The sequence below is a fragment of the Morone saxatilis genome, unplaced genomic scaffold, assembly GCF_004916995.1.
Source record: "Morone saxatilis isolate NCDOM2014 unplaced genomic scaffold, NCSU_SB_2.0 Contig22, whole genome shotgun sequence".
Taxonomy (NCBI): Eukaryota; Metazoa; Chordata; class Actinopteri; family Moronidae; genus Morone; species Morone saxatilis.
This window is the reverse complement of record NW_023339785.1, coordinates 22,461,408-22,489,038: the sequence shown is the minus strand read 5'-3', so window position 1 is coordinate 22,489,038 and position 27,631 is coordinate 22,461,408. Positions and strand designations below refer to the sequence as shown.

General features: G+C 38.5%; 1 protein-coding gene across 1 annotated transcript in view; it reads left to right on the top strand.

Annotated features, from left to right (window-relative positions):
• il1rapl2 (interleukin 1 receptor accessory protein-like 2) overlaps window positions 1-27,631 on the top strand; it is a 286,063-nt gene that overhangs the window by 158,118 nt on the left and 100,314 nt on the right. Inside the window, exons 3-5 of the mRNA XM_035668767.1 lie at window positions 720-823; window positions 19,655-19,841; window positions 19,934-20,087. Coding sequence (XP_035524660.1) covers window positions 720-823; window positions 19,655-19,841; window positions 19,934-20,087 — 445 coding nt within the window. The remainder of the gene's footprint in view (window positions 1-719; window positions 824-19,654; window positions 19,842-19,933; window positions 20,088-27,631) is intronic.

Genomic DNA, 27,631 nt, shown 5'->3' with positions numbered 1-27,631 from the left:
CTTCAAGAGGAGGGGAAAATGTCTGCAAGTTTTAACACAATTTTAAATCATCTTTGCTCACTACATCCTAACCTTTGGTAACCTCAAGTGTGCATAAAGGTTATGAACTTCTTTTTAAAATACAAAAATGTGAAATTATCCATTATCTTATAGGTATCGGCCACGAGCAGCAGGTAAACATCTATTATTAGTATGGGTATACATATATGTATAAAAGATTATTAAGTATGTTTATTTTTGCATATACAGTCTACTATAATGTATATTATTATGTTGTACATACTGTAAATATTCTGTAATTTGGATCCACACCAAGAATCTGACGGTTTCTTTCTTTGGGCTTGCTTGTGTTTGAGTAATGGCCAAAACACAGAAACTAGAGGGACTGATAAATCATACTGTGGTCCCATGTGCTATAATAAAACGTTGTCCCCCTTTCCCAGCAGTTCTATCTGACTAGTAACACAGGATTTGGCTGGATTACATTTATATGTGACAATACATGTAATATGCATCTCTAGCATATAGAAACCTGAGTCATATGGATAGAACCTTCACATAACACATATTGGGTGCTTTTACATTTAACGGTATCCCTTTCTGCTCTATATGATTGTAATTCTATAACCAGTGTTAATACCAGGTAGAGAGGGAATATTTTTACTTCAAACACTAATATCATTATTTCATTAATATTGTCTTTGCATTGTGTCCTATAGGAGCCTATCATCTTCTCGGGTCATAGGCTGAGTAAAGAAGACGACTCCATCTGGTTCAGATCTGCTGAAGTGGAAGACAATGGATTTTACACCTGTGTACTAAGGTAAACTGAGCACACAGCTTCACATAGGGCTGTTCTAAATTCATTTTGACCAATTGCTTGAGGCTGTCATGAGTTAACCCTGAAGTAAAATTACTAAATGTGAGTTTGGGCAGTAACCTAGACTCTGCTAGGAAGCACGGTTCGGGCTTATTTCTGGTTTAGCCGGATGCATCGTTGATAACTGCTTCTCTCCCCAGATGGGAGCTAGGTCAAAGTACACTGAGTGAAACACAGACTTTATTTTGAAGTTTTACTTCCAGCCACATCACATTTGCTTCATGAGACTAAATAAACACAGCAAGGACTTTACCAGCATGCAGACTAAATATTTTTGTCCTGACTCTGACATGCAGAGGTGCTCCTAGAGTTGCTTAAGTAGTAATGTTGATTTCATCACATGGGAAAAACCTTGGAATAGATTTCTGAGTTCTGCCTCTACCCATTTCCATGGCAGGGGCAAAACGCAGCACAGTTTTTGGTATTTGAATAAAAAGAATGTGAAGTTTTATTCAAAACTACTCAGTATCCGTCTTGAGAAAATAATGCCCCATGGCCTCAGTAATCAATATTTCAAAACACAAACAAATTCTTTTTAAAAAATATAGCTATTTTTTTATCAATATTTTGAGATATTCAGCAAGAGTATAAGCTGCTATTTATTTTGGTCAGTCGGCAGCACATGAGGAGTTTATCTTCAAAAACGGTTCCATCATTACTTCATTACATTTGCTGAGGTCTGTTTAGAATATCCAAGCACTGCTCATGTTTCTAGATATTGCAGGTGTGTGTGTGTGTGTGTGTGTGTGCACCTGCATATTTGCCCTGCTAGTTATATGGAATGCTGCCATTTTAGTAAATTGAATATTTACAATATGGCTGTTGGCACCACAGCAGAATTTGGCCTGAGTCATGGCCCTTTAGGGATACACGTGTGTGTGTGTGTGTGTGAATTAGTTTGACTTGTGTGTTTAGTTGGCTTTGTAGCCTAGAACAAGGCTTACAGTCTTGTTTACCTGCGTGTGTGTGTGCATATTAAATTGAATTAAAATATGCCCCCTTGTAAATCTGTAAAAAGTAAATATTTTGCCTATAGTCACGCAACATTTTCCCGCTTACTCTCGAGTAACCCTGGACCATGATTTTTTTTTCTTTTTGTTTGTTTTAACGTAATAACCTTAAAGGAAAACTCAGCTGTTCTTTAACCCAGCTAATTTGTGTGTTTATTTTCAGTAAGACTAAGCTTTTGAAAGGATTTATGTTGAGTTTATGTGAATTTAAGTTTATTTTAAAGACTTCAGTGGGGTTCTTGGTGTTTGCCCATGACAGATAATCAGAATGGACACAATTATCAGATTCATTGATTGTCTTAATTTTCCTTCATTGGGGGCTGTTTTCAAGGTCAAGAATGAACTTGTACACTCAACTTGGATCTTACATGAATTACATTTTATTATTTCTGACATCTTGTGATATTTCTCTAAACAACATGTTGGGAAAAGAAAGCAAGACAAGAAAATTATTACCTTTTGTAAACATCCATCCCAGTTTACAGAAAGACTTCCTGGTTCAACCTTAACTTACAATACTTGGAACTGCTCACTTTACGTCCACATATAACAGTTTTGATAATCATGCTAAACTCTTGGTTTGCTGACAACTGCACTTAATTGTAGTAATGTTCAGTTTTCTCAAATCTCAGCAATTACGTAGTGAGTATATCGTCATAACTGAATGATAGCCAAAACTAAGAAAGACCCAATTTTTAAACAGGAATTATTCTTGAACCAAAGAGGATCCACATATTGAGTTTAGTGAGAGTCCATCTTTGTTTCACTCCTTCCATCATCTGCTATTGAAACTCTACAAGCTGGTTGCACTAGAAGAACAGCTCCCCTCTTGTTTTGTGCCATAAATCACCATCTCCCCTCTCTACTTGATCCTCTACAGTCGGTACCTTCACCAGCTTCACTCTCTCCCCTTTCTTTCCATTTGCACCTTTTTCCGTACCTTCTCCCTCCTACTCCTTTTTTTTCTCCCACACCTAATCTGATCTCCCTTCATCTCACCAGCTGCCTCTCCTTTTCCTGCATCTCCTGGTTTTTTCTCTGGCTTCTTGCTTCTCCAGTTCCATCGACCTCCCTTTCTCTGTCTCCCACTCCTCCTGTTTCTCCCTGTCTGCACCCGATTCTCTTTTACCTTCCTTCATCACCCTCCCCCTCATCCTCCCCCGCCTCTGCTCTCCTCCCACCTCCTTTTCCTGCCAGAGCTTGACACCTATCCTCCTTAATAAGCTCTCTCTCCCTCTCTCTCTCTTTCTGCCTTTCCCTCGCTCTCTCGGCATGACAACCTAATTAGGGCTTGGTGTCTGTCATTGTCTCAGGGTCTCTTATTAACACACACACATACACACACACACCCATACATACAGCACCCCCTATCCTAGTGGGAAGCTACCAACTGGATCATATTATATTAAGAAGCATCCAATGGGAGAACGTACATGTATTTATCGCCTTTGATCTTATATATTGTATGTTGTTGTTGCTATTATAAGGAAACCTTCATATGTTGTGTATGTCCTTTTTACCCGCCCAGTTCCAGCACACTGAGATAAAAGCAACTTTTTTCAGAATTAGTTTTCACTGACATGAAAAGTCGGGTTTATACAGGGACAATAATAACTTTAGGTTAATCTCAGTTGCAGCCACAACATGCCTTACATAGATAAAATGCGTATAATTTTATATAAAAATGCACAGTTTGATACATTTATCACCATATGCTGCCAAGGTTCAACAATGAATCTTCTCTTATATATGTCAACTTTACAAGAATTGATGTAATGTTTCACCTTGACACCCACGCTGCTTACACATTTTGCAAATCACTATAAATGTTCTGCCTTGGTAACAGTCATCAACAGTGAATTATAGGAGAAACAAGGTAAAGAATATAAACTAACGATATATTGGACAGCGGGAAAACAACATTAGGATGGCCAAGGAGGCAGTTGAGTTAAGTCTGTCTCACTATATCACTGTTTCACTATAGGCACGTCTCCAATTGATGTCTTGTGAGAAACCATAGGGTAGAAAACAAACTAAAATGACTGATATGTTATATGGATATTAACATGAAAAGTGCAATAAACTGCACAAATTGCAAAGTAATCCGTGGAAAATTTTTAATATCACAAAAAGGACACATTCCTTCTAACCCAGAGTGTATAATTAGCTATTAGCATCGAGTGATCAAGACACGGTTCTGGATTTTAACATGATGATGGATAGTTTTGCCCAGAAACTGTTGAGGAAGAAATGTTTATTTTAAGGTCTAAGACAGCTCACACTGTTACTGGCTGTTAATAGCTGTTTAATGAATATTGCAACAGTCAAACTCTATGATCAATACTTTGGTTTGTCAGTTTGATGGGCGTTTAGAGTTTCAGTGTTGAATTTGAATTTAATGTGTGCAGACTCTCTTTTCATGATCATGTGTGGCTGCTAAATAATACTTTACACACCTGCATTTTTTGATGTGAGTGAAGCTTTTGGAAACACTGCAGATACATATATCTAGTGTCTGATATATTTCAATGGTAAACAGTAGACGTTTAATTATGCAAACATTAGTTTTTAGATGTTAATATTACTTCAGTCTTAACACATGCTGCCCGTTCTCACAGACAGTTCACATGTATTTTACCGTTTTTTCAGCATGTTACCCTTTTCCCAGATAGTGAAAATATCCATATATAAGCTTTCATAATAGCAGTTTGAGTTTTCTACCTCTCCATTGCATGTGCATCTTTATCCATTTGTAAATGGGAAACCTGTATATATTGGCTGCTATGCATTCATTTACCTGCTACTCCATCCATCCATTCACGTGTAACCCTCCCTCCACTCACTAATCCATCCATCCATCCATTCATCTGTCCATGCCTTATCTTTGTCAGTGGTGATAGATGTGTGTGACAGAGAGGGTCAAGGGGAAAATGACACATTTCTATGGAATTTTTTAAAATAATTTCCCTGTAATCTTCTTCTGTTCCACTGCAGCAGCCATTTAGCTTTTCTCTTTAGTATAACTTTGTCCAAAGTTACAATATCTTAGGTTCTTTTTTCCTCCATCTATTACATAGCTGATATTACAGTGGTGTTTTGCACAGTTTTTAATAAATGTCTGTTCTGTTTGATGTAACTTCATTGGTGTAGTTTGGCCTTTATTGAGCCATTCTGGTTGCTAATGGTCATGCTAACCCAGTTTTTTAACCCTATGCTGCCTGATACAGAGTATTATAATCTTCTGAGTTCACACAGGAGTCATTCCCAATGTGAGGCAAAACAAGTGGCATCAAGGAAAACTGAATATAAGAAATAGTTGTTTTGTCTTGTTGTGAAAAATTGGTGCTGAATTCTTAATAAGAAGATTGAACTTTGTTGGCCCAAGGCAAGATGATTGCCATTCACACTCAGCATTGATCCTTTTCATGTCCCCTACAAAGAGGCCCAGGCTCCTTTAATTCATGCAGTATGCCCTAGGTCTGCCCCGAGCTTTGTAGCTGCTGGCATATGATATGTCCTATTCTCTCTGAGTGCACAAGACCCTGAAGTGCTCAAACATCCTGTCTTCACTTTGTTGTAAACAAGAATATCAGTATGAATGAAGACATGTTTGCAGCTGTGTCTTTCAACTGTTGGTAAATGCTGTCCAAAGACATCAACACATTGAACGAAGTTTATAGATTTCTAATTTATAGACAAAAAACTGTAGGCTGGTTTTAGTCCTCTGAGACACTGTCCACGTCTCCAAATTGTTCAGTGATTTAAATAACTATGTATCAAATGTCAATGTGAAAAGAACATGACAGTGTGAAAGAGGTCGCTCGTAGTGATGAACCTACAGAGAATTATCAACTATAACTAGAGCTCCTCCTCTGTTCTACTGAGCTTTATAGCAATTTCAGCTCATCCAGTCCACAACTTTACTGTTATGGTTCACTCTTTCATTTGTTTCATTGTAGGCTGCAGCAGGAAATTGTTTTTAGCAAAGAAGGCTCTAAATATCCACTGTACACAGCACCAAGCAGCAGACAAACACAGAAAGCGACTGCTGGCGAATAAATGGAGCATTTAGCAGCTGAAGAGCCAAACAGCATCCAAGAAGCTACTTTCTGCTCTGCTCCCCTGAGAATACGTGGCCGGCCTATTGTTGATGAAAGCTGCGTCAAGGTGCACAGAGCAGATCGAGCTGGGCAGGAAGTCAGAAACAGGAACAGCAGAGACAATCCAATTTTCAAAATAAAACACCTTTTGCAGACTCCCAATCTTAAAAACAGACAAAAAGAAACAATTTTATTACGTGGTTTACTTACCCATGCTAGAGGGACAAAAATTAAGTAAATATGATAAAGTCTGAGCAAGTCAACAACATCCGGCAGGAAAAATGCTTTTAAAACACTGAAGCCATGCTGAGGACGGAACAAAAGAGCTCCGATATATGAGTTCTGATCTGTGATGGTGCTGTCTGCATTCCATGCCCAGTGTGAAGAAGTGCATTGGCACAAAAAGGACAGGTGATGGTAATAGGGTAGGTTCCATTAAGAGCTTGTCTCCTTGCTATAATGATCTTCTGAGATTATCTCGTATAGAAAACACATGATGACTCCTGGTTAAAGCATTCTGGCGTGTTATGGTTGTAGCTGTAAAATTGTCTGTGGTTCTCATCTGCTTTTGATTTTCTGTGGCATCAAATGCTGCAGGGCGTATCGCTGTTGTTTATACATACTTAATTTCATATGGAATGCTAGGATCCATCTTTTACCTGTTGATTTTCAAAACACTGCAGCTCCTTAGTGTCTATTAAAGTATGTGGGCTTGTATGAGCTAGAAAGGGAGGACAACCTGCAGACACTGTTATAAAACCAAAGGTGAACAAGCATTAAAGGTGGAGTGACATTCCCTCTCAGGAGAAAATAACTGGAAAATAACATTGTCTAAGACACAAGGTACAGAGAAAGAAAGATGTGCACAGGTAGTAGGAAAAAGAAATGAAAGCAGGTGGGTGGGAAAGAGAGAGAGAGGAGAGGGTAAAGAGAGAGTCAAGGAGAAAGTAGTTAAATTGGAGGGATAGGGAGAAGGGGTAAATAGACGGAGAGAAAAACAGGGGGATGCTGATAGAGCGAGATAGATGGAGGAATGAGTAGAAGAAAAGAAAAGCGAAAATCCATTTTCTCTGCAGGCCTAAGGACCTCAGTAGGGGAAGAGGGCATGCTGTGACTGCCCAAGACCCTCTATACAACCACTATGATTAGGACCCCAGTACACACACACACACACATTACTTAGAAAGAAATTGATACGCACAGTGAGAGGTCTCAGTTTACTATTGAGGCTGTAACACTGTGAGAAAGACTTTGCACCAAACCTCTATCCTGCCACACTCGACTATCTCTGAGAGTCGGGCAGAAAGAGAATCAAAAACTAGAAGGGGACACACACACACACACACAGAGAGAGAGAGAGAGAAGAGGACAAAGAATGAGAAAGACAGAGGACAAACTGATAGAGAAAAGGACTTTGAGAGAACAAAATAATGAGTGTTAGATAGTGAACAAGGTAGCGTGAGATGAGAGATTTCATGCCTCTGGCTTTGCCCGTTCTTCGCTTCAACACATCGTATTAGATGGAAATGTAACATGTTTGACTAGCTGGCTAAAAAGCTGGCTGGCCTCTGGGATAGTGAGTTTGTGAATTGGTTGGCTGACAAGCCAACAGGGTGGGTGTGTGGTTGTTTCATTTGGTGACATCTTGGCAGGACTTGGCTTGGTAGGGTCGGTGGCTGGTTGGTTTGTTGGCAGGGAGGCAGGCGGATTGGCTAGCTGGCTTGTTGATTGGGAATGACTGACAAGGTGGCTGTTTTTTCTAGACGTCTGCACTGCATGGTTGACTATTTGATTGGTCGTTAGCCTGGCTGGTGTCACCGGCCATCTCATTGGCTGGGTTAGCGGTAGTGGTGAACGGTTCTCACTAGAAAAACAGGCATTGTTTGTTTGTTCAAATGCTTAAAATTTGCCTAGTAGAGGTGGCTTGGGGGTTACGGTGCTGGCAATGGGCAGCAATGTCCTCAAACACACTTGTGGCTGTTGCATTTACAAAGTAAGTAAGCAAACACTAGTAACCTGTAAGGACATTTTTGTGACGTTAAAAACAAAGTTTTGTACTTGATTCCTAGTCCAAAAAACAAGATAAGCAGCGTGAATGGGAGACACAAAACCTTATTTGCAGTTACAGTCTAAAGCAACATATAAATAGAGAAAAACATTTTTCAGTCTCCTTTTTTCCTATCTGCCTGTCTGCATGGAATCAGAATCATTATATCCACCTCAATGAGCAGAGCTGCTTACAGTAATAACGGTGATGACCTTGTTGTTGGTTATTTGCACGTAAACATTTTGAAATCCATCATTGGAATAATTTATCTAATCTTCACAGTTCTTTAGACATGATATAAATGCAAACAGGAATGTGCAAAAATGACTTTTAGTTTGTAGGTTAGTTTCTTTAGTTCTTGTGCATCCCCAGTACCTTCAAGCTATCTAACCCTGTCCCTTGGAAATTTTGTTCATGTAATATTAATTTGTTTTCCCGATTAGGTTGTCGTGGGTAATGTAATTGCTACCTGGATGAAGTTCACAGACAACATTTCTCCAAGTGAGGTGATTGCTATATTTTAGTACAGCTTGTAGGTCGTATGGATGTGTCGGGGATGGATGTTGGGAGTGGAAAAGACAGGAGTTTCATATTGTGGTTTGCATACTGAGTCCTGCATGCAAAAAGAAAAACAACAATCAAAGAAATAGCTATGGACCTTTCCACATTAAACCAAGACTACAATCTTTCATTAACTTTAATCAACTACTGAGTGCCCAATTTAATCATGCTGTAGATGCTACAAACAGCTACTGTATTATAATATGTAAGTAATGAAGTGGATATTGTAGAAAAACTAATTAAAAGCAATTACAGCTCACATTTTACCGAGCTTTTACGCTGTTGGTGTACATTTTACTGACATTTTACATTGTCTGTAAACATTTTACTGAAATTGTATAAACTTTATATCGAGAGACAGGATTGAACTATCTGGTCAAATGATACATATGCCTCCCTTAGGAACAAAAGCAGAGGTCGAGGGACATTGTTATACCTCTGCAAGAAACCCTTAGAGAAGAGTTCAGGATGGATGTTTTTTACCATACAAACTGTCTGACTTTTACACTGGAGACCACAGTTTGCATCCTGTGTCAAAAGTGTGTTTTCTAACCTTAATCAAATAGTTCTAGTTGCATAAACTTAAACCTCAACCACAGAGGTGGCTCATGTGGGTAATTTTAGCACTGACAAAGACTTGTAATTGATGTCTTTTGGAGTGGTTGCATGGCTAGTTGGTGGTTGACTACAGTGATAAACTGGTGTTTGTCCACTGAAATTTTGGCTTAATTATTCCATCTCACATTCCACAAAGCAGTTTTATCTATTTATGATTGCTGATGAAGTCAAACAAAAGGCTGAATTGTCATTTCCTATTATTTTGCTCTAGTTGTGTGTAACTCTCTTTCTCTCTCTGTCTCTCTCAGCTATTCCCCTGTGGTATTTCTAGTAAGCTGAACCACCTGTCTCTCTTTGCATTAGAGGATAAATCTACTCTCTGTGGACACTCACACACAATAAACACACGCATAGTTGTCACAAGGGTGTTTTCTAATGCCAGCCAAATGTTTAACCTTTCTCTTCATCAGATTAACAGACTCAGAGCGGGAGATAAAGACGGCGGGTGGAAAAAGACAAAGAGATGAAGAGAAAAGAGTGTGAGTGGAAGAGAAACAGACAATAGCAGTAGGAGAGTAAAATAGAGAGGAGGGGAGAGCGAAATAGGAGCAGAGAAGGAGAGAGCGGTCATTTGAAGTTGCTTTGGCAGTCCTCTATGACTTGGCAGCCATTGAGACGGTACCACTCTCTTGCCAGCGTGGGCCAACGTGTGCCAGTGCATGCCAACTTGAGCCAATGCCTGCTGCCCTGGACAGTCTTTTGAAAAAAAAAAGTAGGCCTCGGTTTTGACACTTTGATGTTCAAGGGGTTTTAAGTTGCTCTGAAATACGATCTGACTTGGTAGAGATATGGAGGAAAGGACTAAGACAGAGGAGAAAGGAGGGCAGAGGAGGATATGTGAAAATGAAGCAGCCTGTGAGTTCGAGTGGTGTAGTGCTGGGAGTCTCAACCTTTTTGGTGTCAAGAACCTCAAAATTGATACACATCAGGCTGCCGACCCACATTTGATAAGATTTAGGTATTCCATAACTGTCTATACTGTAGATTAACAGTGAAGTGTGAAACCTATTAACACAATAGTCATTCTTATACATTCTCTCACTGGGTTAACCTCTAGTAAATTAAATAATTATGAAATGAAAATATCTAGATTTAATAATTAATATTATTTAATATATTTAATAATATTTCCCTAGACCCCAGGTTAACAATCCCTTTTTCTAGTGTTAGAAAGGCTTCTCTGTAAAGCAAAGGTGGTAGTTTGATCCTCTCATCATCCAAAGATCTTATCTAAACGTCCTTCAGGAAGACACTGATCTACATACTCACTCATTAAAGACATAGTGAGCATGATTTCACCCCTTGAAGTAGTGTACAATTATCTTTAAATTATCCTACTCAGTCACTGATTGTGACCCAATAGTATTCTACATTTACATGTATTCATTTGGTAGACGCTTTTGTCTAAAGCGACATACAAAAGAGGTGCAATCCAAGCCATCAAGAATTAGTTAACTGCATGTGCAAGTAACTCAAGACACAAGTGCCACAAGGTTACGGGTGCAAGAAGTAAGACATAAGTGCACAGTAAATGACTTCTGTTTTGGGACAGAGAAAGAGTGAACAGGGTGAGTAAGTACTTCAAGCTATTTTTGAGGACAGATACAGCTTCTGTGATTCTGTGAACCGTATTGAGTTCAGTAATGGGTGAATCCAGAAAGTATTCTTGGTTCCAAAGACCAGGAATCCACAAATTAAATGCTTTGTTTTAATTTCAATTAGTAAAAGCCCATCTAGTTCTTATTTGTTGGTCAACTTTTTGACTAAAAAGAATTTTTAGTTCCTCTAAAACTCCTCCTCTTTTATACCTTGACATTTAACCAAAGTTTAATTTACACTGTAGTCCAGCTTCCAGGACTGACATTGCTGGAGGACATACAGCCCACACATGTACATGTACACATAAATATATAAAGAAGTACATGAACTTGAAGAGTCCAAGCATAAATTCACAGAAAATCAAGCTCGCACAACAACTTCATTTTAAATACAAGCCTGGGGGTAAATGCACTCAGTTTTACACACACATAATGCACAGAACCACACACAGTCTGGAGTCACCTTGGCCAGGTGACTTCACTTTTTCCACACGCAAATTGGCTTTCATGCTGCGTAACCCAAGCTAAACCCCACTCTGTATGTTTTTTTATACATCACTCATTCGTAACCTGCGGAAACTACAAAGATAAATAAAGGTAGTTGTACAGCCATACTCTGTCAGACATGCCAAAATTATAATTTTCTTTTCTGTTTGTCCTAAGGCACACAGTTTTGCTCAAGTCTATCTATAACACTATAAGCGGACAAGGTATATATAGAATCAATCACTAGTGCAACTTAACAATTAACAACAGGACAAAGTGGACAATGTGGGCAACTGCCTTAGGGCCCCAGACCATTAAGGGGCCTAAAGGCTTCAGATTCGGTTAGTTTGTGTTAATAAATTAATAGGTATTTGTTTGTTAATAGTGTAATAAAGAAATATTTTTCTATGTGTACCTTTGAGAGTTCTATACTTACCGGGTAGTACATTATGCCTATAAGAAATAGCCATGTTCTTACATTCTAAAGTCCAAAACTGAGTCTCACATTCTCTCAGCTTTGATCTGTTACCAAACCAGAGCATGTGAGCGGAGCACAAGGAGGATTTTGAAAGGCATGCAGAGTGGATTTTAAAAAAAGTTGTAGGGTCACTTTTCCTGCTCCTACCACTGGTACCACTATGAGGAAGTGGTCTGGTTATTTAAACATCCTATAACCTCTCTGTGTGTAGTGCAACAGATACTGAAACACGTTATCATTTCAATGGTGGGCAAGTCCAGAAACGACACTAGTGGCGTACCATCTGCATCATATTTTGAAGCGGAAGGCAGTGTTTGTATTAGTGAGACAAGGTTGGCCTGACACAGATTTATCTTACAGCCTAAACAAAGCTCAAGCTAAAATTAAAATACAATGCAGCTTCTTTTTTTTTTTGGAGTAAGCTGTAAGTGATGGACGTGGGGTGGGATGAGTTGAGCGTGCAGAGATATTAAGCGGGGATACGGGTGCTCACATGTGTTCTGTATGAACCAAAGTGCCGGCACTATTGTTGCAATTAAAGTATTAAATAAGTATTAATTTAATGTATTAAACCCTAAATATATACTGAGGCTCTAAGATAATAAAAGATAAAATATATAATGCACATATAAAGTGCACACAGGTAAAGTTGTTACTCATCAATAGTGACACATATTGATCTAAGATTCACAGGCTGAGGTTGCTGACCTGACAAATAAAGATATTTCAGCACTCAAGTGGAACATACACACACTCATGCACAGATCTGCCCTTTTATTCAGTGAACTAACACTTGACTTGAGAGCGTGACTTGTAGCACAGTACAAACACTGACCAGACATAGAACAAACACTGAGCAAGGTGGCTGAGGCGAACAATTTTCATGTGTCAGTGAGTTGACACAGGCTGTTTAATCCGTGTGTTTTCTCTTTATAAACTATACTTTTTGAAAGAATGAAAAAATAATGATTGTTTTGAGTTCCAGTGCACTTTGATGCAGTTTTATTTTAGAAAGGACCTAAGGACTTTTTAAATCTTCATAAAATGATTCAAAATTGCACCCACTCTTGTTATGCGTGTGTGTCTAGCTGAGATTTAAAAATAGTATATGTATTTCTTCCATCTATTAGCTTTTTCCTTGAGGGTCACAGGGTGCTGAAGCTGAACACAGCTGAGATTGATTGAGAGGAGGGGTACACCCTGCACGGTCAATCACAGGGCTGACACATAGAAACAGACAAGCATAACACTCATAATCACACCTATGGGCAATTTAGAGTCACCAGTTATACCTGCATGTCTTTGGTCTGTGGGAGGAAAACCAGACCAAAACCACACGGAGAGAACATACAAACCCAAAACAACAAGTGCAACAGCCTTTTTTGCTGTGAAGCGACAGTGCTAACCACTGCACCACTGCGCCAGCCCTATTCCTGTAGAGTATCATTAAAATTCCACTAATAAAAAGAATATAATTATTGCTGCCATTTGTTGGAAAATCTTTGCACAAGCAGAATTTAGGACCTCATTAATATAACATAATACAGCCATTGTGCTAATACATGAATCCTTATGTATAAGCATTTGTATTCAGATACTTGCATGCACAGAAATGTGTATGTGCCTGTGTGTTAATATCTCAGCATGTGCAGGTGCTCACGCTCTCTCTCTCCGCCTGTTAGTTAGATTGATAGTCAAATTAATCTGCAGCTCCGTCCAGGTATAAACACGCTGCCTGCTGGCCAGGATACATCCCCCTCTATTAACGCCATAATTCAACGCACCCTCCAGCTGCCTGCCCTGATCATAGGAGGGTAATTGCAGGGAGGGTGAGCTTGATTTATTGACAGGGAGGATATGGTGGATTACAAGTTGATTTGGAGATTAATTTATGGTTCATTTTGCATTTTAGGTAATTGGAATTTGTGGGGTTTTTTTTGGAGAGCACTCCAACACAAGCACAAACACTCACTCACACATAGTACACAAATATGAAATATTAGCGGGCAGCCAAAGTACAGAGGGCCTGGAGTTGTAGGAAATGGCCCTGCTTGAGGACACTTTGGAAGTGATTGTGGACACTGTAACAGATGTACAGCAATCTCATTAAATTATGATTACAGTTTAATGATGAAAAAAATAAAATCATTATAGCCTCAATACATATGCTGTCTCTTTGCCAGATAGCCTCAAACAGTACTTTCAACTTGAACATGAACTATTCAGATCAGGACTCTGAGACTGGGACTAATCCAATTAGTAGAGCATGTAATGTAATTTTAAGTTGTTTTATTTGCTTCCTTTTCAGTTGACTCGTGAGTCATGTTGCCAGTCGAAATATGTTTTTGCTCACACCTGGCATCTGTTTTAGCATGGTAGCACATTCCTCATTTGTGTTAATAGATGCACATAGGGACTCATGAACACACACACATATACACAGCAGTAAGAATGAGTTACCATGTTTTATTCATAGCTGTCTTCAAATGCAAATAAAGGCAACCAACTGTACACTTTCTTCGCCATGTTACAAAATAACAAGCCACACAGAGCAGACCTCTCACCCACATGAATGCTGTGTGTGTATGTACTAGACTTGAGTTTAAAGGAACTTGCTGTTAACAGAAGGGTTATAAATGTCAGCCACTCACATCAGATATTTCCTTTTACCTTTTAAATCTCTTTTTTCACCTCATTCATTACAAGGAAGACAGGATGCAGCTTCACTGGACAGATTTTATTGGCATTAAAAAGTCGGGCCAAATGTAAGGCTAGTTTGCCAATACAGGTTTGTTACCAAAGTCCTGCACAGGGCACGCATGTGGAAAAACACGAGAGAGAATTTGAGAGTTAATTTCACAATGATGTAATAATGAGCAAACATGGTAACTATAAAAATAAAAAAACACCTGGTGTATATTGTTAACGCTTTCACTCATTTACTGTACAGTATAGGAGTGACATGATAGGACCAGTTCAACATTTTTTAAATCAAAAACACATTATCACTTTCTTGCCAAGAGTAAGATGAGAAGATCAACCACTGTCATGTTTGCATGCTAAATATAAAGCTACAGCAAGTAGCCCCTTAGCTTAGCTTAAAGATGAAACAGGGGGACAAAGCCAGCCTGGCTCTGTTCAAAGGAAACAAAATCTACCTCCAAGCTGCTCTAAAACTCACTAATTAAGACTAATTAAGTAAATAAGGCAGATAAATAGTCCCAGACATAAGCCCTCCAAAAATCAAAATGTTTAATTTTTATACTTTTTTACTAATTAAACAAATGAGTTAATATGTGTTGAGCTTTAGAGATGTTGGTTTTAGATTTCGTTACCTCTGGATAGAGCCCGGCTAGCTGTCTCCAGCCTGTATGCTAAGCTAACTAGCTACTGGTTATAGTTTCATATACACACGAAAATTGTATTAATTTTTTCTCACGCTCGAATCAGCGTATTACTATACTAATTTATTAATAGTGAGTTTATGCAGAGTGCAATTCTGAACAATTCAAATAAAAAACAACTGGCTATGTCACCTCTTACAATATTACTGCTCTCAGACTAAAAAACCCTAACAAGCAGTCCTTTCGTTTGCTAACTGAGTGAATGGACCCATCCTACAGTTCTGTCATTTAATACCTTATTTGTATGTGGATGCAATAATCCTATTATCATGTCTTATCTCTCAATTACACAAGAAGACTTTATTTCCTACCAATTGTGGTAAGCCTAGGTACAGTAAATAGGGTTGTTGAAAACAGATTAGACTGCCAATAAAGTGGACATGTGTCTCATAAATGATCCTGATAAACACCAGCGCTGTTAATGCCACTTTATTGGCCTGCAAAGTGTGCACGACTCATGAGAATGAAATAACCTGAGGCTCTGAAATGCAAACACATCTCAATAAGATCAAGATAAACCATAAATTTCATCTTTGTACAATCTAATCCATAGCACTATATTAACTCTGTTATTCGGCTTTTCACGATCTTTTCTCATTTGTCTATTTCTTGCAGCCATTTTCTTGTCTGCTTAATAAAGTCCTGTGCCACATAAATGTCCCCCTCCTTTTTTCTTGACAGATATGCACATTAGCAGCTGTCTTAAGGGGTGAGATGTTCCATTAACAGCTTTTATCTTCAGGGGGATTTAATATCATTTTTGTGTGGAAATTTGTATAAAAAAAATAATTGTAAGAATTTTCTTAGATTTTAACCACAAAGACCAACTCCTAGCTTTAGACAACTTGGTGAATACAGCAAAAGCTAAACCAAACTTTGTTTGCTGTAAATCTACCTTAATAATATATTGTATATGTACTTTTTATCCTCCTGTAAAAACAGCATTGGCACATCATCTTTTAAAATGATTATGGAAAAAAGTAGCAAACTCTCTCCTATTTACATATCCTGCAGATACAGAGCAACATTAGCATTCATTTGAAGTTGTATTTCTGGCCACCTGGAGGAACTTAGTTCAATAGTCATTCTCCTTTTAACGCTATATTGGTCTTCACAAACTCCATCAGGCTAGTTGCTAAATGATCCACCATGTTTGCCAACTAACACTGTCTGTCTGTGACACGTTTCAAACATATATAAACAGTTTACAATTGTTCCTTTTGGGAACATAGAGGAAGATTTAGATGGTCAACAGCCTGCATATCACATATTCAAACGATAGCGAATTTAAATAATGTCCTGTCTGCTGGTCTGCAGTGTTGCCAACTCTTCTTTAGTGAAAGTAGTTAGCAATAGCTCCTAAAGTCACTAAAACTTGCCATATGACACCATATGCTAATTTGCATATTGATTATGTCATCACACATTCATAAAGCTCAGTGGTTGTATTGGTTGCAGTCACCTTAAGCCACATAAAAGGCCAAATAATCGCAAACTCATTACAGTGCTAGAGTGTATTTTATGTAAAAAAAGAGGGAGAAAATCAAACAAACACTTTCAGTATTTACAAGATCAAACGTACAAGCTAAAGGAACAGGATGCATTTAGTGCAAAGGTCTTTGCAGTAACTGATAACATCAGCTAACATAACCGTCATCAGGAGCATACAATGTGTGGTTCCCCAGATGCATGTAGTTCGGTTCCATTGTTATTTATTCATGTGTTTATTTTTTTAGCATAAAATTAACCATGGCTGTGTTGTGGAGCGCAAAAAATAATGTTAGGGGTTCATAAAAGGCAAGAAAGAGAGAGAGCCACAGGAGCATACAGGAAAAGGTAACTGAATCACTGGAGGAGAAAACAAGATGCTGTAGGCTGGAGATGGATTGATGAGGAAGAGAGAAACTGAGAGATGGATTGATGGATAAAAGGTTTTCCAGGCCTCTAGTTCAATGCTCAGTGGTCTTGGTTAGGTCAATGACAAAAAAAATCCCTGTGTCCCCTGTAACACACACACACACACACACACACACACACACATAAACACACAGCTACAGCTTGATGGGATAAGTGGTTTAGATCCACTTAGATGAGAGGTTGTGGTTAGGGGACAATGGGTGGGTTGTGTGTGTCGTGTTGTGGTGTGCTGTGTAAGGAGAGAGAGAGAGAGAAAGAAAGAAAGAAAGAAAGAAAGATCAATGTGGTCTTTTGTGTCTGGGGTGAACTTGGGAAACACACAAACAATTACAATCACCTTGAACAGATCCTAAATCTAAAATAATGTTGAAAACACATTGCATCATACCTATCATAGCGCACTTCAAAGTCTGTTCTTTTTTATTTAATTAGATAATCTGGCTCAAGGACATGCTGCCACACATGTAACATCACAACAGCAGGATGCAGTGAGTTATCTTGCTGACATTAAAGAGCTCTAACCTCCAACATAGCACCAATAAAAAATAACAACTCACTCTTGACATAATCAAGTGTTCTTTTTTTGGGACACACGCAGGGTTTTTCAACCCGCAGTCCATATAGTCTACCTGTCTTATAAGTTATTGCTTCAGCTCTGTTCTTACACACCTGATCCAATTAAGAGCTTCACCTTAATTTTATCAGGTGTGCAAACACTAGGCACTGTATGTCCAAAATAATACCACAAATGTATTATATATCATTAATTTAGGTAGCATTAAGCTGTAAACCAAGCATCGATGTATTATAACCTCATACAGTAATGGCAAATAGCACATAGCAAATAGTTTACACATACAGCAGTCATGCAGCAACATTAGCATTTGACCGGAGTCGTGTCTTTGGGTACCTGATGAATGTAAGTGAAATATTCACTCTCCTTTTAGCTCTCATTTGGTTTCCTAATTCCTGAGGGACAAATCTGACGTTTTTGCTGCTAAATGCTTCCATATGTTCCCCAGATAGTCGCTAACTTGTCTGTCGGCTGTTTAGTGCGGAACAGGTAGCTTTTTAAAGCTTGGTTTAACCAATTTGTCACCATTTTGTCAACATTTGCCTGCAATTTTGTGTAATAGTCATATGTGACTTAAGGATTAATAGTTTTAGTTGTAGTAGTCATTATCCATCACAGATAGCTTTGTCAAATGCATATGCTTGCAGAGAAACAACTAGCATTATTCTAAAAGTGAGAAAATTACTTTTTTTCTTGTAATTCCAGAAAATCTCTCTTACCATGGCAGTTTGAGCAGATACAGGCTTTTAAAGCACATGTGTAAATAATGCAATAATGATGGCTGTCAAGGCTTGCTTGGACACTTCAATAGACCAGAGCACATCGTTAACATTATTAGTAACACTTGTCCTTTTCCTACCATGGCATGTAGGAAATGTCTGGTGTGGAGAAAAAGGCCAATGGAGTTAAAATGGCTCAGACAGACAAGGTGTGCTGCTCACAGCAGCATATTTTCAATATACACCTTGAAAAGCAATCGATTTGAGGTGGCATTGCACTCCACACTCTGTAGCTCTGCCATGCTGCTGCTTCCTTGCTCAGTTTGAAAACACTGCGACTTGATATTAAAGAACACTTATATGCCCCACCTCTTAACAAGGATCCACCTGCAGCTTCTCATTTAAGCAGCTCTGAGTCTGTGGTAAGCTTCCATTTTCATGTGAGTTGACTGACTTAGCAATTGCTAAGCTAGTCAGCTTAGTACTTTTGATTGACAATGGAATTCTGTTATTATGAGCACAGATGTTTAGTTTCTTAGGGTCAGAAATCTACTGGTCATTTAATAAATCCAAATACCAACATTTATTCCTCGCCATGATGAGCGAATCCTGAAATTTTAAATCTCAACTAGAATGAAGACTGATCGGTCAACACAAGCCTTTATGGCCAAAATAGATTACATGCAGTGAAAAGAATAAACTATTTCCTAAAGTTGTTCCTTTACAGAGTTTCATTTCTCATGAAATGGTGTTTTGTTTGTGTGTGTTAGAGGTTGTACAACATGTAATTTCTTCTGGATGCCAATTCCTTCAATGTTGTCAAAGAAACACTGAGATGTCACAGGGCCTATAATTTCACCAAAATACCCACAACAGTGCCAAATGGGCTACCCAATACTCACCATGAAAACAGCTCTTACACTGTTTCACATAGAGGTCTAGTGTTAGACAAATGGAGGAGTGACTCATGCCACTGCTGTTGTTAACTTGTGACTGGATAAACAAATTTGCTCAAATCAAACCCACTCAGATTCATTTGAGGGTGCTTGACTTGCCTTAGAAATACAGACAGCAAATCTTATGTGTTATTGTTGTGATGGTGAGTAGTTAACATCCACAACTACAACTGGAGATTTGATTGGTGATTATTCACTTTTTTTGCACTTCTCAGGAACTTTGCTTATCACAAAGTTTAAAAGTCTGCTAATGCCAGTAGAAGAACATGATAACATATTTTTTTAACGTGTTTTTAATCTGTCCAGGAACTCAACATACTGCATGAAAGTGTCCATGTCGATGATTGTGGAGGAGAGTGATGAGGGGAAATGCTTCAGCAGCAAGATCCGCTATCTGGAGAAAGCTGAGATAACCCATAGTAAAATGATCAACTGCCCAGATATAGAAGACTATTTATTTCCATACAAGCAACCACAGATGACCTGGTATAAGGTAAGATACACACAAAAAAAAGTTTAGACTAACCATATCTAAGTCTTCTGTAGACCAGTGTACTGTAACCTGATCGGTCTGTCTTCTGTCAGGAGTGTGAGCGGGTAGAATGGAGAAGCTCCATCACAGTCAACACTACAAACATCTGGATTCCTGAGGTGGAGGAAGGCGACGGGGGAAATTACACCTGTGAGTTAAAGTATGGATCCAGACTGGTGCGGAGGACAACACAACTCAAAGTCACAGGTAGGACACAGTGCATGGATGCTTGGATGGATGGAGGATGGAAAATATATCACATGTATTTTGTATTGTGGTTTGAGAAATGTTATGAATTGTAGCATTACTTTAAAATTAAAGCTGAATTGATTTGAGATAGCCTATAGATTTAAGAGCAAAATGCAAAATGTGTTTTGGCATATGATGGCAGTATGAGAGGAACAAGGAATAGGAATGCCAGGAATAAGGTATGGTGTCTACCTGGTCAGATTGATGGATGGATGCATTAACAATAGGATAGGGAATGACAGGATGGGATGGAATGAGATTGGATGATTTGGGACAGGATTCTATACAGTAGTGTAAGAAAACATTGAATGGGGAGGAATACGATAGGGGAGGATAGGATCAGTTAGAAGGGGACTGTTGATGATTAAAACACGGTAAAGGCTCTGTCGCCTCTAGTCACTAAACAAGATAATTGGAGATCTCAGCGCCTACAAATTGTCTGGAGATTTCTAAATGCAAAGTAGTTGCTTCAACGACTGCGAGAGCAAACATTACTTACTTCAAGGACACGCCTTACCTGAAACCATGCTTTCCTCAATAGTCAAAAGTATATGAAGCGAATCAGTTTGTAACACAGAGAGAACCTTTTAAAACACTGAAATGGATGTCCCAAGCAACGTTATATGGTACGACAGTGTTACAATAGCTAATAAAGTAAAATAAAAGAAATAAAGTCCTCAGTCTCTATTGAGTGAAGCATTTAGATACTGGCTTGTGAGTCTCAGCCTAATGTAGCCTTGAAAGTAATTAGTACAGTAAAGTTGTAAATTATCTTGTAGCCAGTGAAGGTAGTCTAAAATGGAGGTAATGTGGTCATCCTTCCTGAATTTGATCCTCACTGCCACATTTTGGACAAACTGCAGATCTGCTTTAAACATGAAAAAATGGAGTTGCAGAAGTCCAAAGAGAATTAAATAAAAGCATGGACAACTTTCTGTACAACCTTATTTCACTTGAACAGGACTCCTGGGTAACATTTATTGACAGATTGCTAAGATTATTATGGTTGCCCTGAATAGAATTTGGGGGACTTTGGGGGATTTATTGTCATGTAGCTGCAGGCAATTATTTGACATTGAGCACTTAACCTGGTCAAGGCAGTTAATGAGAATGACAACTGGGTGTTTTTGGCCTGGGATGGGATCGGTTCAGCCAATACAGCTAGGATAAGATGGGGTCTGTCAAATAGTATATACAGTACAAAAATGTAAATTGGAAAGGTACTGCAGGGTCATAGGGTCAGGCACACACAGACAGTATATGTATACAGGACTTGGGATCAATTCAATCTTTATAATTTTAGAAAATTGATTAATTATGCACCGCTCACAGTGGTTTTGGGTAAACTGACTGCCATCAAAGAAACTGGAGTGGACTTAAACCATGGCAGGAATATGTATTCTGCCTGTTTTTAATATGCAATGGATCTCTCAGCAACTCCAGAGCATCCATTATTTTGACAGATGCCTAGACTCAGCAATACATCATTCATCATTACTACAGCACTTTTAAAGTTTCCTTGAATGCACAATATATATCTACCCTCAAACAATTGAGTACATTTACATTCCCTGCACCATTTTGTGTATGCATTTGTTTCATTTCCAGATTAAACATACATTGTTTCAAGCTTCAGTGTCTTTTGTCTCAGCTTTGACTCAGCAGTAACATCTGCACTTTGCTGTTCGGAGTTTAAGCTTACTTCCATCTGGACTTTTGTATTGTGTGTGTGTCAGTGTGTGAGTGTGTGAGTGTGACTGGGGAGGGCTGCAGTCTCTTTAATTGTGTGCACATTCCTGCTAGTGTTTTGTCGTTCTGCCATGTGCAATATGCATGTTGGTGTCTCTGCAATAACAACATACTGTACTTATTTTCTGTGACAAACAGGCACTTTAACATGCACTCCGTCTTTGCTTCACACATCCAGACGCTGTTTGGAAGTTCTTGCCCTCACATAAAAACACACACATGAAAACACACACATTGAGTGATTTTCTAGTCTGACATAATGTGATGTTCAAGCAGCATAGAGTGAAAGTGGAGTATGCTGTCTTGCATTTAGTGCTCAATATCTCTTACATTTTGAAACCCAGGACCAAAGTGAGGTTCTTTTTTCATGCACTTTGTGCTGTGGTTCAGATGTACACCGGCCTCTTGTTGAGCATGATTTGATATGAACAGGCATTGCTTCATTTGTTAAGAAATTATTCAGAACCACATTTCCTCAGTTCCCTTCATCTACTCTCCTGTGGAGGGAGATAACATTGGAAATAACAGCTATTATACGTTTTCTCTCTGTGAATTTATTGTGGAAGCACTGCTAAGGAAATAGTTTCTGTTGGCTCCCATGTTGAGTTGTCAAATTGGAACATTTCTTACATTGTACTGAAATCAGTGCTTAACACTGTGATTAGATATAATGCTTTTTCTCCTGCATGCAGAGCTTTGATGTGTTTTATTAAAGAGAACAAGAGCTCAAAGCATGGGATCAGTATTAGAACACATAAAGTTCATTTCTATTCTGTTCTTTCGTGCAAAATCCCACTGCAACATATATATAAAATATGCAGGGAAATGAAGAAAGTGAGTTTTGTTTTGAGAAATATAATATTGAAAGACACATTTTTACCATTGAGAACATAAGAAATCTTTGTTTCTTTATATTGACCATTGCTAACACGATGCTGTTCATATATTAACTTTAATAACTGTACAAACTAAATTACAACTCAGTCAAACAAAATATAACTGATAAGAATATGTTCAACACAACACTTATTTTTTGCATTTTTCCCAGTTATCTCTTTAATACAGATTTTGTATTACATATCAAATAGTGCAGGTGGCACAAAACAACAAATTCCAGGTACCTGAAGTCAGGAAGGGAATCATGTTGTACAACAGTCCCTAGGGGTCGGGACTCCCACTAGGGGTCTTGTGGCCTTCTTGATTTTTAAGGGGTGTAAAACCTAAAAAAATAAACACAGTAAGCCTATATCTCAGCATGTTCTTCGTTTTCTGTCACAAAAATGTTAAAAAAAGAATTACAAAAAAAATGTTATTTTTAAAGTTTACATTATTATTTTAAACCCAAACCCACTTAGCCCTCACACAAGAATAGTCACAATGTATAAATAAAATACACAACATAGACAGAGAATTGTATAAAAAGTTCCTAAAAAGACACACTTCCTGTAGTTATCATGTGCAGTCATTGTACAGTTTATCAGTTGTTTTGTAGTTTTATATGCGTTGAATATAATATGAAATATCCATAAAATATGTCAGGGATTGTCAGTTTACTCAATGATAGAAAGTGGGTCCTTTAAGGAAAAAATGTTGTGAACCACTGGTGTAGGATAAAAATAGACAAAAGAAAGCGATTTCTAAAGAAAGGATGTGGGTACTTCTCATGCTCCAAGGGAAAACAAAATATGCAAATGTTGTAAGAGATGTATTATGTCATCAGTCTGAATTTACATAGTACATTAAATTATCAGGTTTTGCTAATGTGACTCAGGATTGTTTTATCATCATAAGGCAAACCAAAAACAAATATAATGAGACCATACTGAAATATCATACATCAGGTTGATTATTCGTACTATACACCACAACTTCACATCATGAAGTTATATGTCTACTCAAAAAGGCGGCTAAACTCCGGTTTTTCCATTATATCCCTGTGTTGTTTTTGGGTCATCATCAGATAAGTTACAGAAATGAGCAGGGAAGCAAACTAACATATGGGGATGGACTAACTCAGTGAGACAATATAAGCATGAATGAACCAAGTGTGTGTGTGTGTATGTTTGTGTCAGCTGGATGCTTCACACACCAACTGCTGTGAGGCCAATTTATCTCGTCCTGTTTAGGAAGCCAGAATATCTCTCTGACTCTTAATATTTTCCTTTCTCATTCAGCCTCTCTCTCCCTTCCTCTCTATATTTGTCCACATTTAGGTATTTGATGCTTTCTGTCTGTTTCTTTTCTATCCATTTCTACACACAGAGCTCAAGGCCAATTCTTTGGCCATTCCAGGCGAATGCTCATGACCCACAGCAAGATTTGTGTGTCTGTGTGAACCCGCGAATATATGTGTGTATGTGCATCTGACTGGCTGCAAAAGAAAACAGACAGATTTGTGTAAGATTTACTGTGTCATTGTAGCATTTTAGCAGCATCATTTGCTGTTGTAAAGGATCCATCTATCTCACATGCTGCAAACATGGATTTCTTCAACTTCAGCTCAGTATTTCTGACAGCATGCTTACACTGTAAATAGTTCTCAATGAAACCATCCCTTAAGACATCTGTCAGTGTGTGCCAGGCATTGGCTAAACATCTATGTCCTTGATGCTGTAGTTAGGTCTATGTCTCTTGGCAGCAGGTTTTATCATCGTGCTTTCAACATTAAATTGAGATTAAAGTAAAGACACAGGGAGAGCCTGCAGATCAGCTGCTGGCAATGATGTTGATTCCAGTAAAATACACTTAGCTGAAAAGAAGTGCTGAAAATAGACCCAAAGTTGGCTCTGAGATTGCAGAGAAATCTGTATTCTAAATGTCACACTCTCAATGTGCTTCATTCAAAGCTTCTCACTGTTACCTTTTAAACATTTACAGCTTTTAATTAACTGATGTGCCTAAGGGAAGTGTACACTTTGTAAAGCTGGGGTAATCTCATGTGTTCCAATCCTGTTCATACTGTCAATTCTTACCCCTGGGATGTTCTTAGGTCCTTACTAACTGTGCAAGGCTCACCTTGCTTTTGTATTGGCCTAAACATGCATGTCCTGGGCTGCTGAAAGCTTACATAAACTTTGTAAAAGTTTTCCAAAAATAATGTACAGAGTTGATTTCTCTCTAAAAATGCACCTTTGGATGCTTTGAATTTGGGGGAATTAGGACATACAACACATGAAGCACAGCATGGCCAAATGACAATGAAATATGTCTGTGAGCATGAGGGCTGTTGGAGAATGTGATGCAGCTCTTGCGTGTATTAAAAGTTTACAGAAATTGTTATGAAGTGCACGACCCATGCCAAGTCCCTAGGCTTTACTCATTTTACAAAAGCTCTACTCTATGCTTGAAGTTTTTGTTTACTACTGGCCTGATTTTCATTAAACTTGGTGAAAGGGTGTAGGGCTGAAGAAGTGGAATGGTTCTGAATCACTGGCTGGATTCACAAATTATTTTTCACATTAACATTGCGTTATAGGTCAGTTGTAACATTTATAGTGGTTGCGCTTGCAGTTATGCATATCATATAAGACTGGACCATTGGCCTCAGTGGAGGTGTAGTTATTATAATTAGTTGTTCTACTACACTGTGTTTTTGTCTGCTACTTTGTGGTCTTCGAGAGGTTTTTGCCCTTTTGTGTGTGTTACAATAACATGTAGTTGTTAGTCATATTGTGTGATCTGTCTGGTGATCACAGAGTAGTGTGGTATTACTGCTGTAGCCTGGGGGGGAATGGCCTAAGATCACACAGCGAGACACAGATAAGTACTTAGGCAAATGCATGCATACACACAAGTGAAGCAGATACACGGTCCGCTGGATAGAACAGATCCGATCAGGTCGGAGCAGGGATAACTCTGGGTCAGTGCAAGGGGGGAAAGGGATGTGGGGAGGAGAGAGAAAAGAGATCGAAAGAGTATCAGTATTTATAAAAACAGTGTTGTGTTGTGTTGTGTATGTACATATATACATTTAGTACATGTCTAACATACGAGGTAGTCCAGTTAATTCAACCAATCTACCTAGTGCAAATGGGATTCCAAGCAGGACTGAAAAATGTTAAAAACAATTCAGCAATCAAGGATTTAGTCCACTCTCTCTCACTTTTTAGGAAATAAATGTATCCTGTTTAACATAATTTGGCAATGAAAGTTGAGGTTGCTTCCATTGGGTGCTGCTTATTTTTTGGCAGTTGTTAAACCAGCTAATTTAATATGGTTATAAGAAACAGATGCATCCAATTCTTTGGTTTATAACTAAATATCTCCAAAGCTCATGACATTTCCATCAGCCCCAGCTGCACAAGATAAGATGGTGAAGATCGTAATCATTATACTTGTTCAGCATCAGCATGTTAGCATTGTCATTGTGAGCATGTTTGTACACCTTTCAGCCATAACATTATGACCACTGACTGGTGAAGTGAATAACACTGATTATCTCATTATCATGGCACACTGTACAGCTGAGGTGGTATATATCAGGCAGCACAGGAAACATTTTGATCCTCAAAGTTGACGGTTAAAAAATGGCAGCGTGGGTATCTGAGGCGACTATTAGACAAGGGCCAAATTGCTGATGGCTAGACAACTGGGTCAGAGAATCACCAAAACTGTAGCTCTTGTGGGGTGTTCCCGGTCTGCAGTGGTCAGTACCTATCAAAAGTGGTCCAAGGAAGGAAAAGCAGTGAACCAGAGACAGGTTCGTTACATTATGACCACCAGGGTGCACAGGTGGTCATAATTTTATGGCTGATCGATGTATTCTGATGTTGGTATTTAGCTCAAGTACAGACCAGGTGTGAAGCTTTCATGACATCACCCATTGGTTTGTTGAGTAAAGTTCTGAAGCCTCAAGTTTGGCATTTTGGCCATCACCATGTTGTTTTTTGGAGCAGCGGTGATGTACTGCGCTCATTGGCTACGCTTAGTTTCGACTAGTCCATAGCAGAAAATAATGACGGCTTCCCTGGTCACACACGTTCTTATATTACAGATAAACACAGACTAAAGTGTGTTTCCAAAAATATTTGAAGGGGGGAAATAAGCAATGTAATAGGTAGTAGAATCCCCTTTCCTATTTGATCAGCACTGCCTAGTTGTGAGCTGAGTTTCATTCGTGCTGGATAGACTCACTGAGAATGAGTTGTCAATAACAAGGTAGCCACGCCTTTAAGCATACGCTGCTTTATTGTCTGTTTTACTCTAAATGGCACCATCATTTACAAATGAATTTAAGACACTTCCTTGGCTTAACTTTACAGACCTGGAAGCTCTGTTGACTAATAATTATATGCTGTCAATGGTATAGCCTCATATAGCTGTAGACTCTGACATCTCTGAATCTGACAATTAAGCTGGAGGGAAAGAAACTACAAAATATGGATAGAATAGATGTAAAGAAAACTAAAAGATAAATGGACGGAGCAAAGGTACAGAGAGATGTAGAGCTGTTAACTGATTGAAGATTAAGTGGAAACTTGAAAATAAATTGGACTGAAAACTATTCATTTAAAGTAAAAAAAAAGGAATAGAAATAGATTTTTGAAAAAGAAAATAGTGGACTAATAAGAACAAATAAATAGAAATCTTCTATAAAGCCAGTGGGGATCTCTGAATTTCAACCCTGATTTTCATCATTATCCAAGGAGCTAATGCTGTTCTCTGAAATGATCAAACAATAGATTCTTGGAGGAAGCTAAAGACCTTTTTTATTAAAGGAAGCTCCTGCAGACAGACACAGAGAGAGACACAGA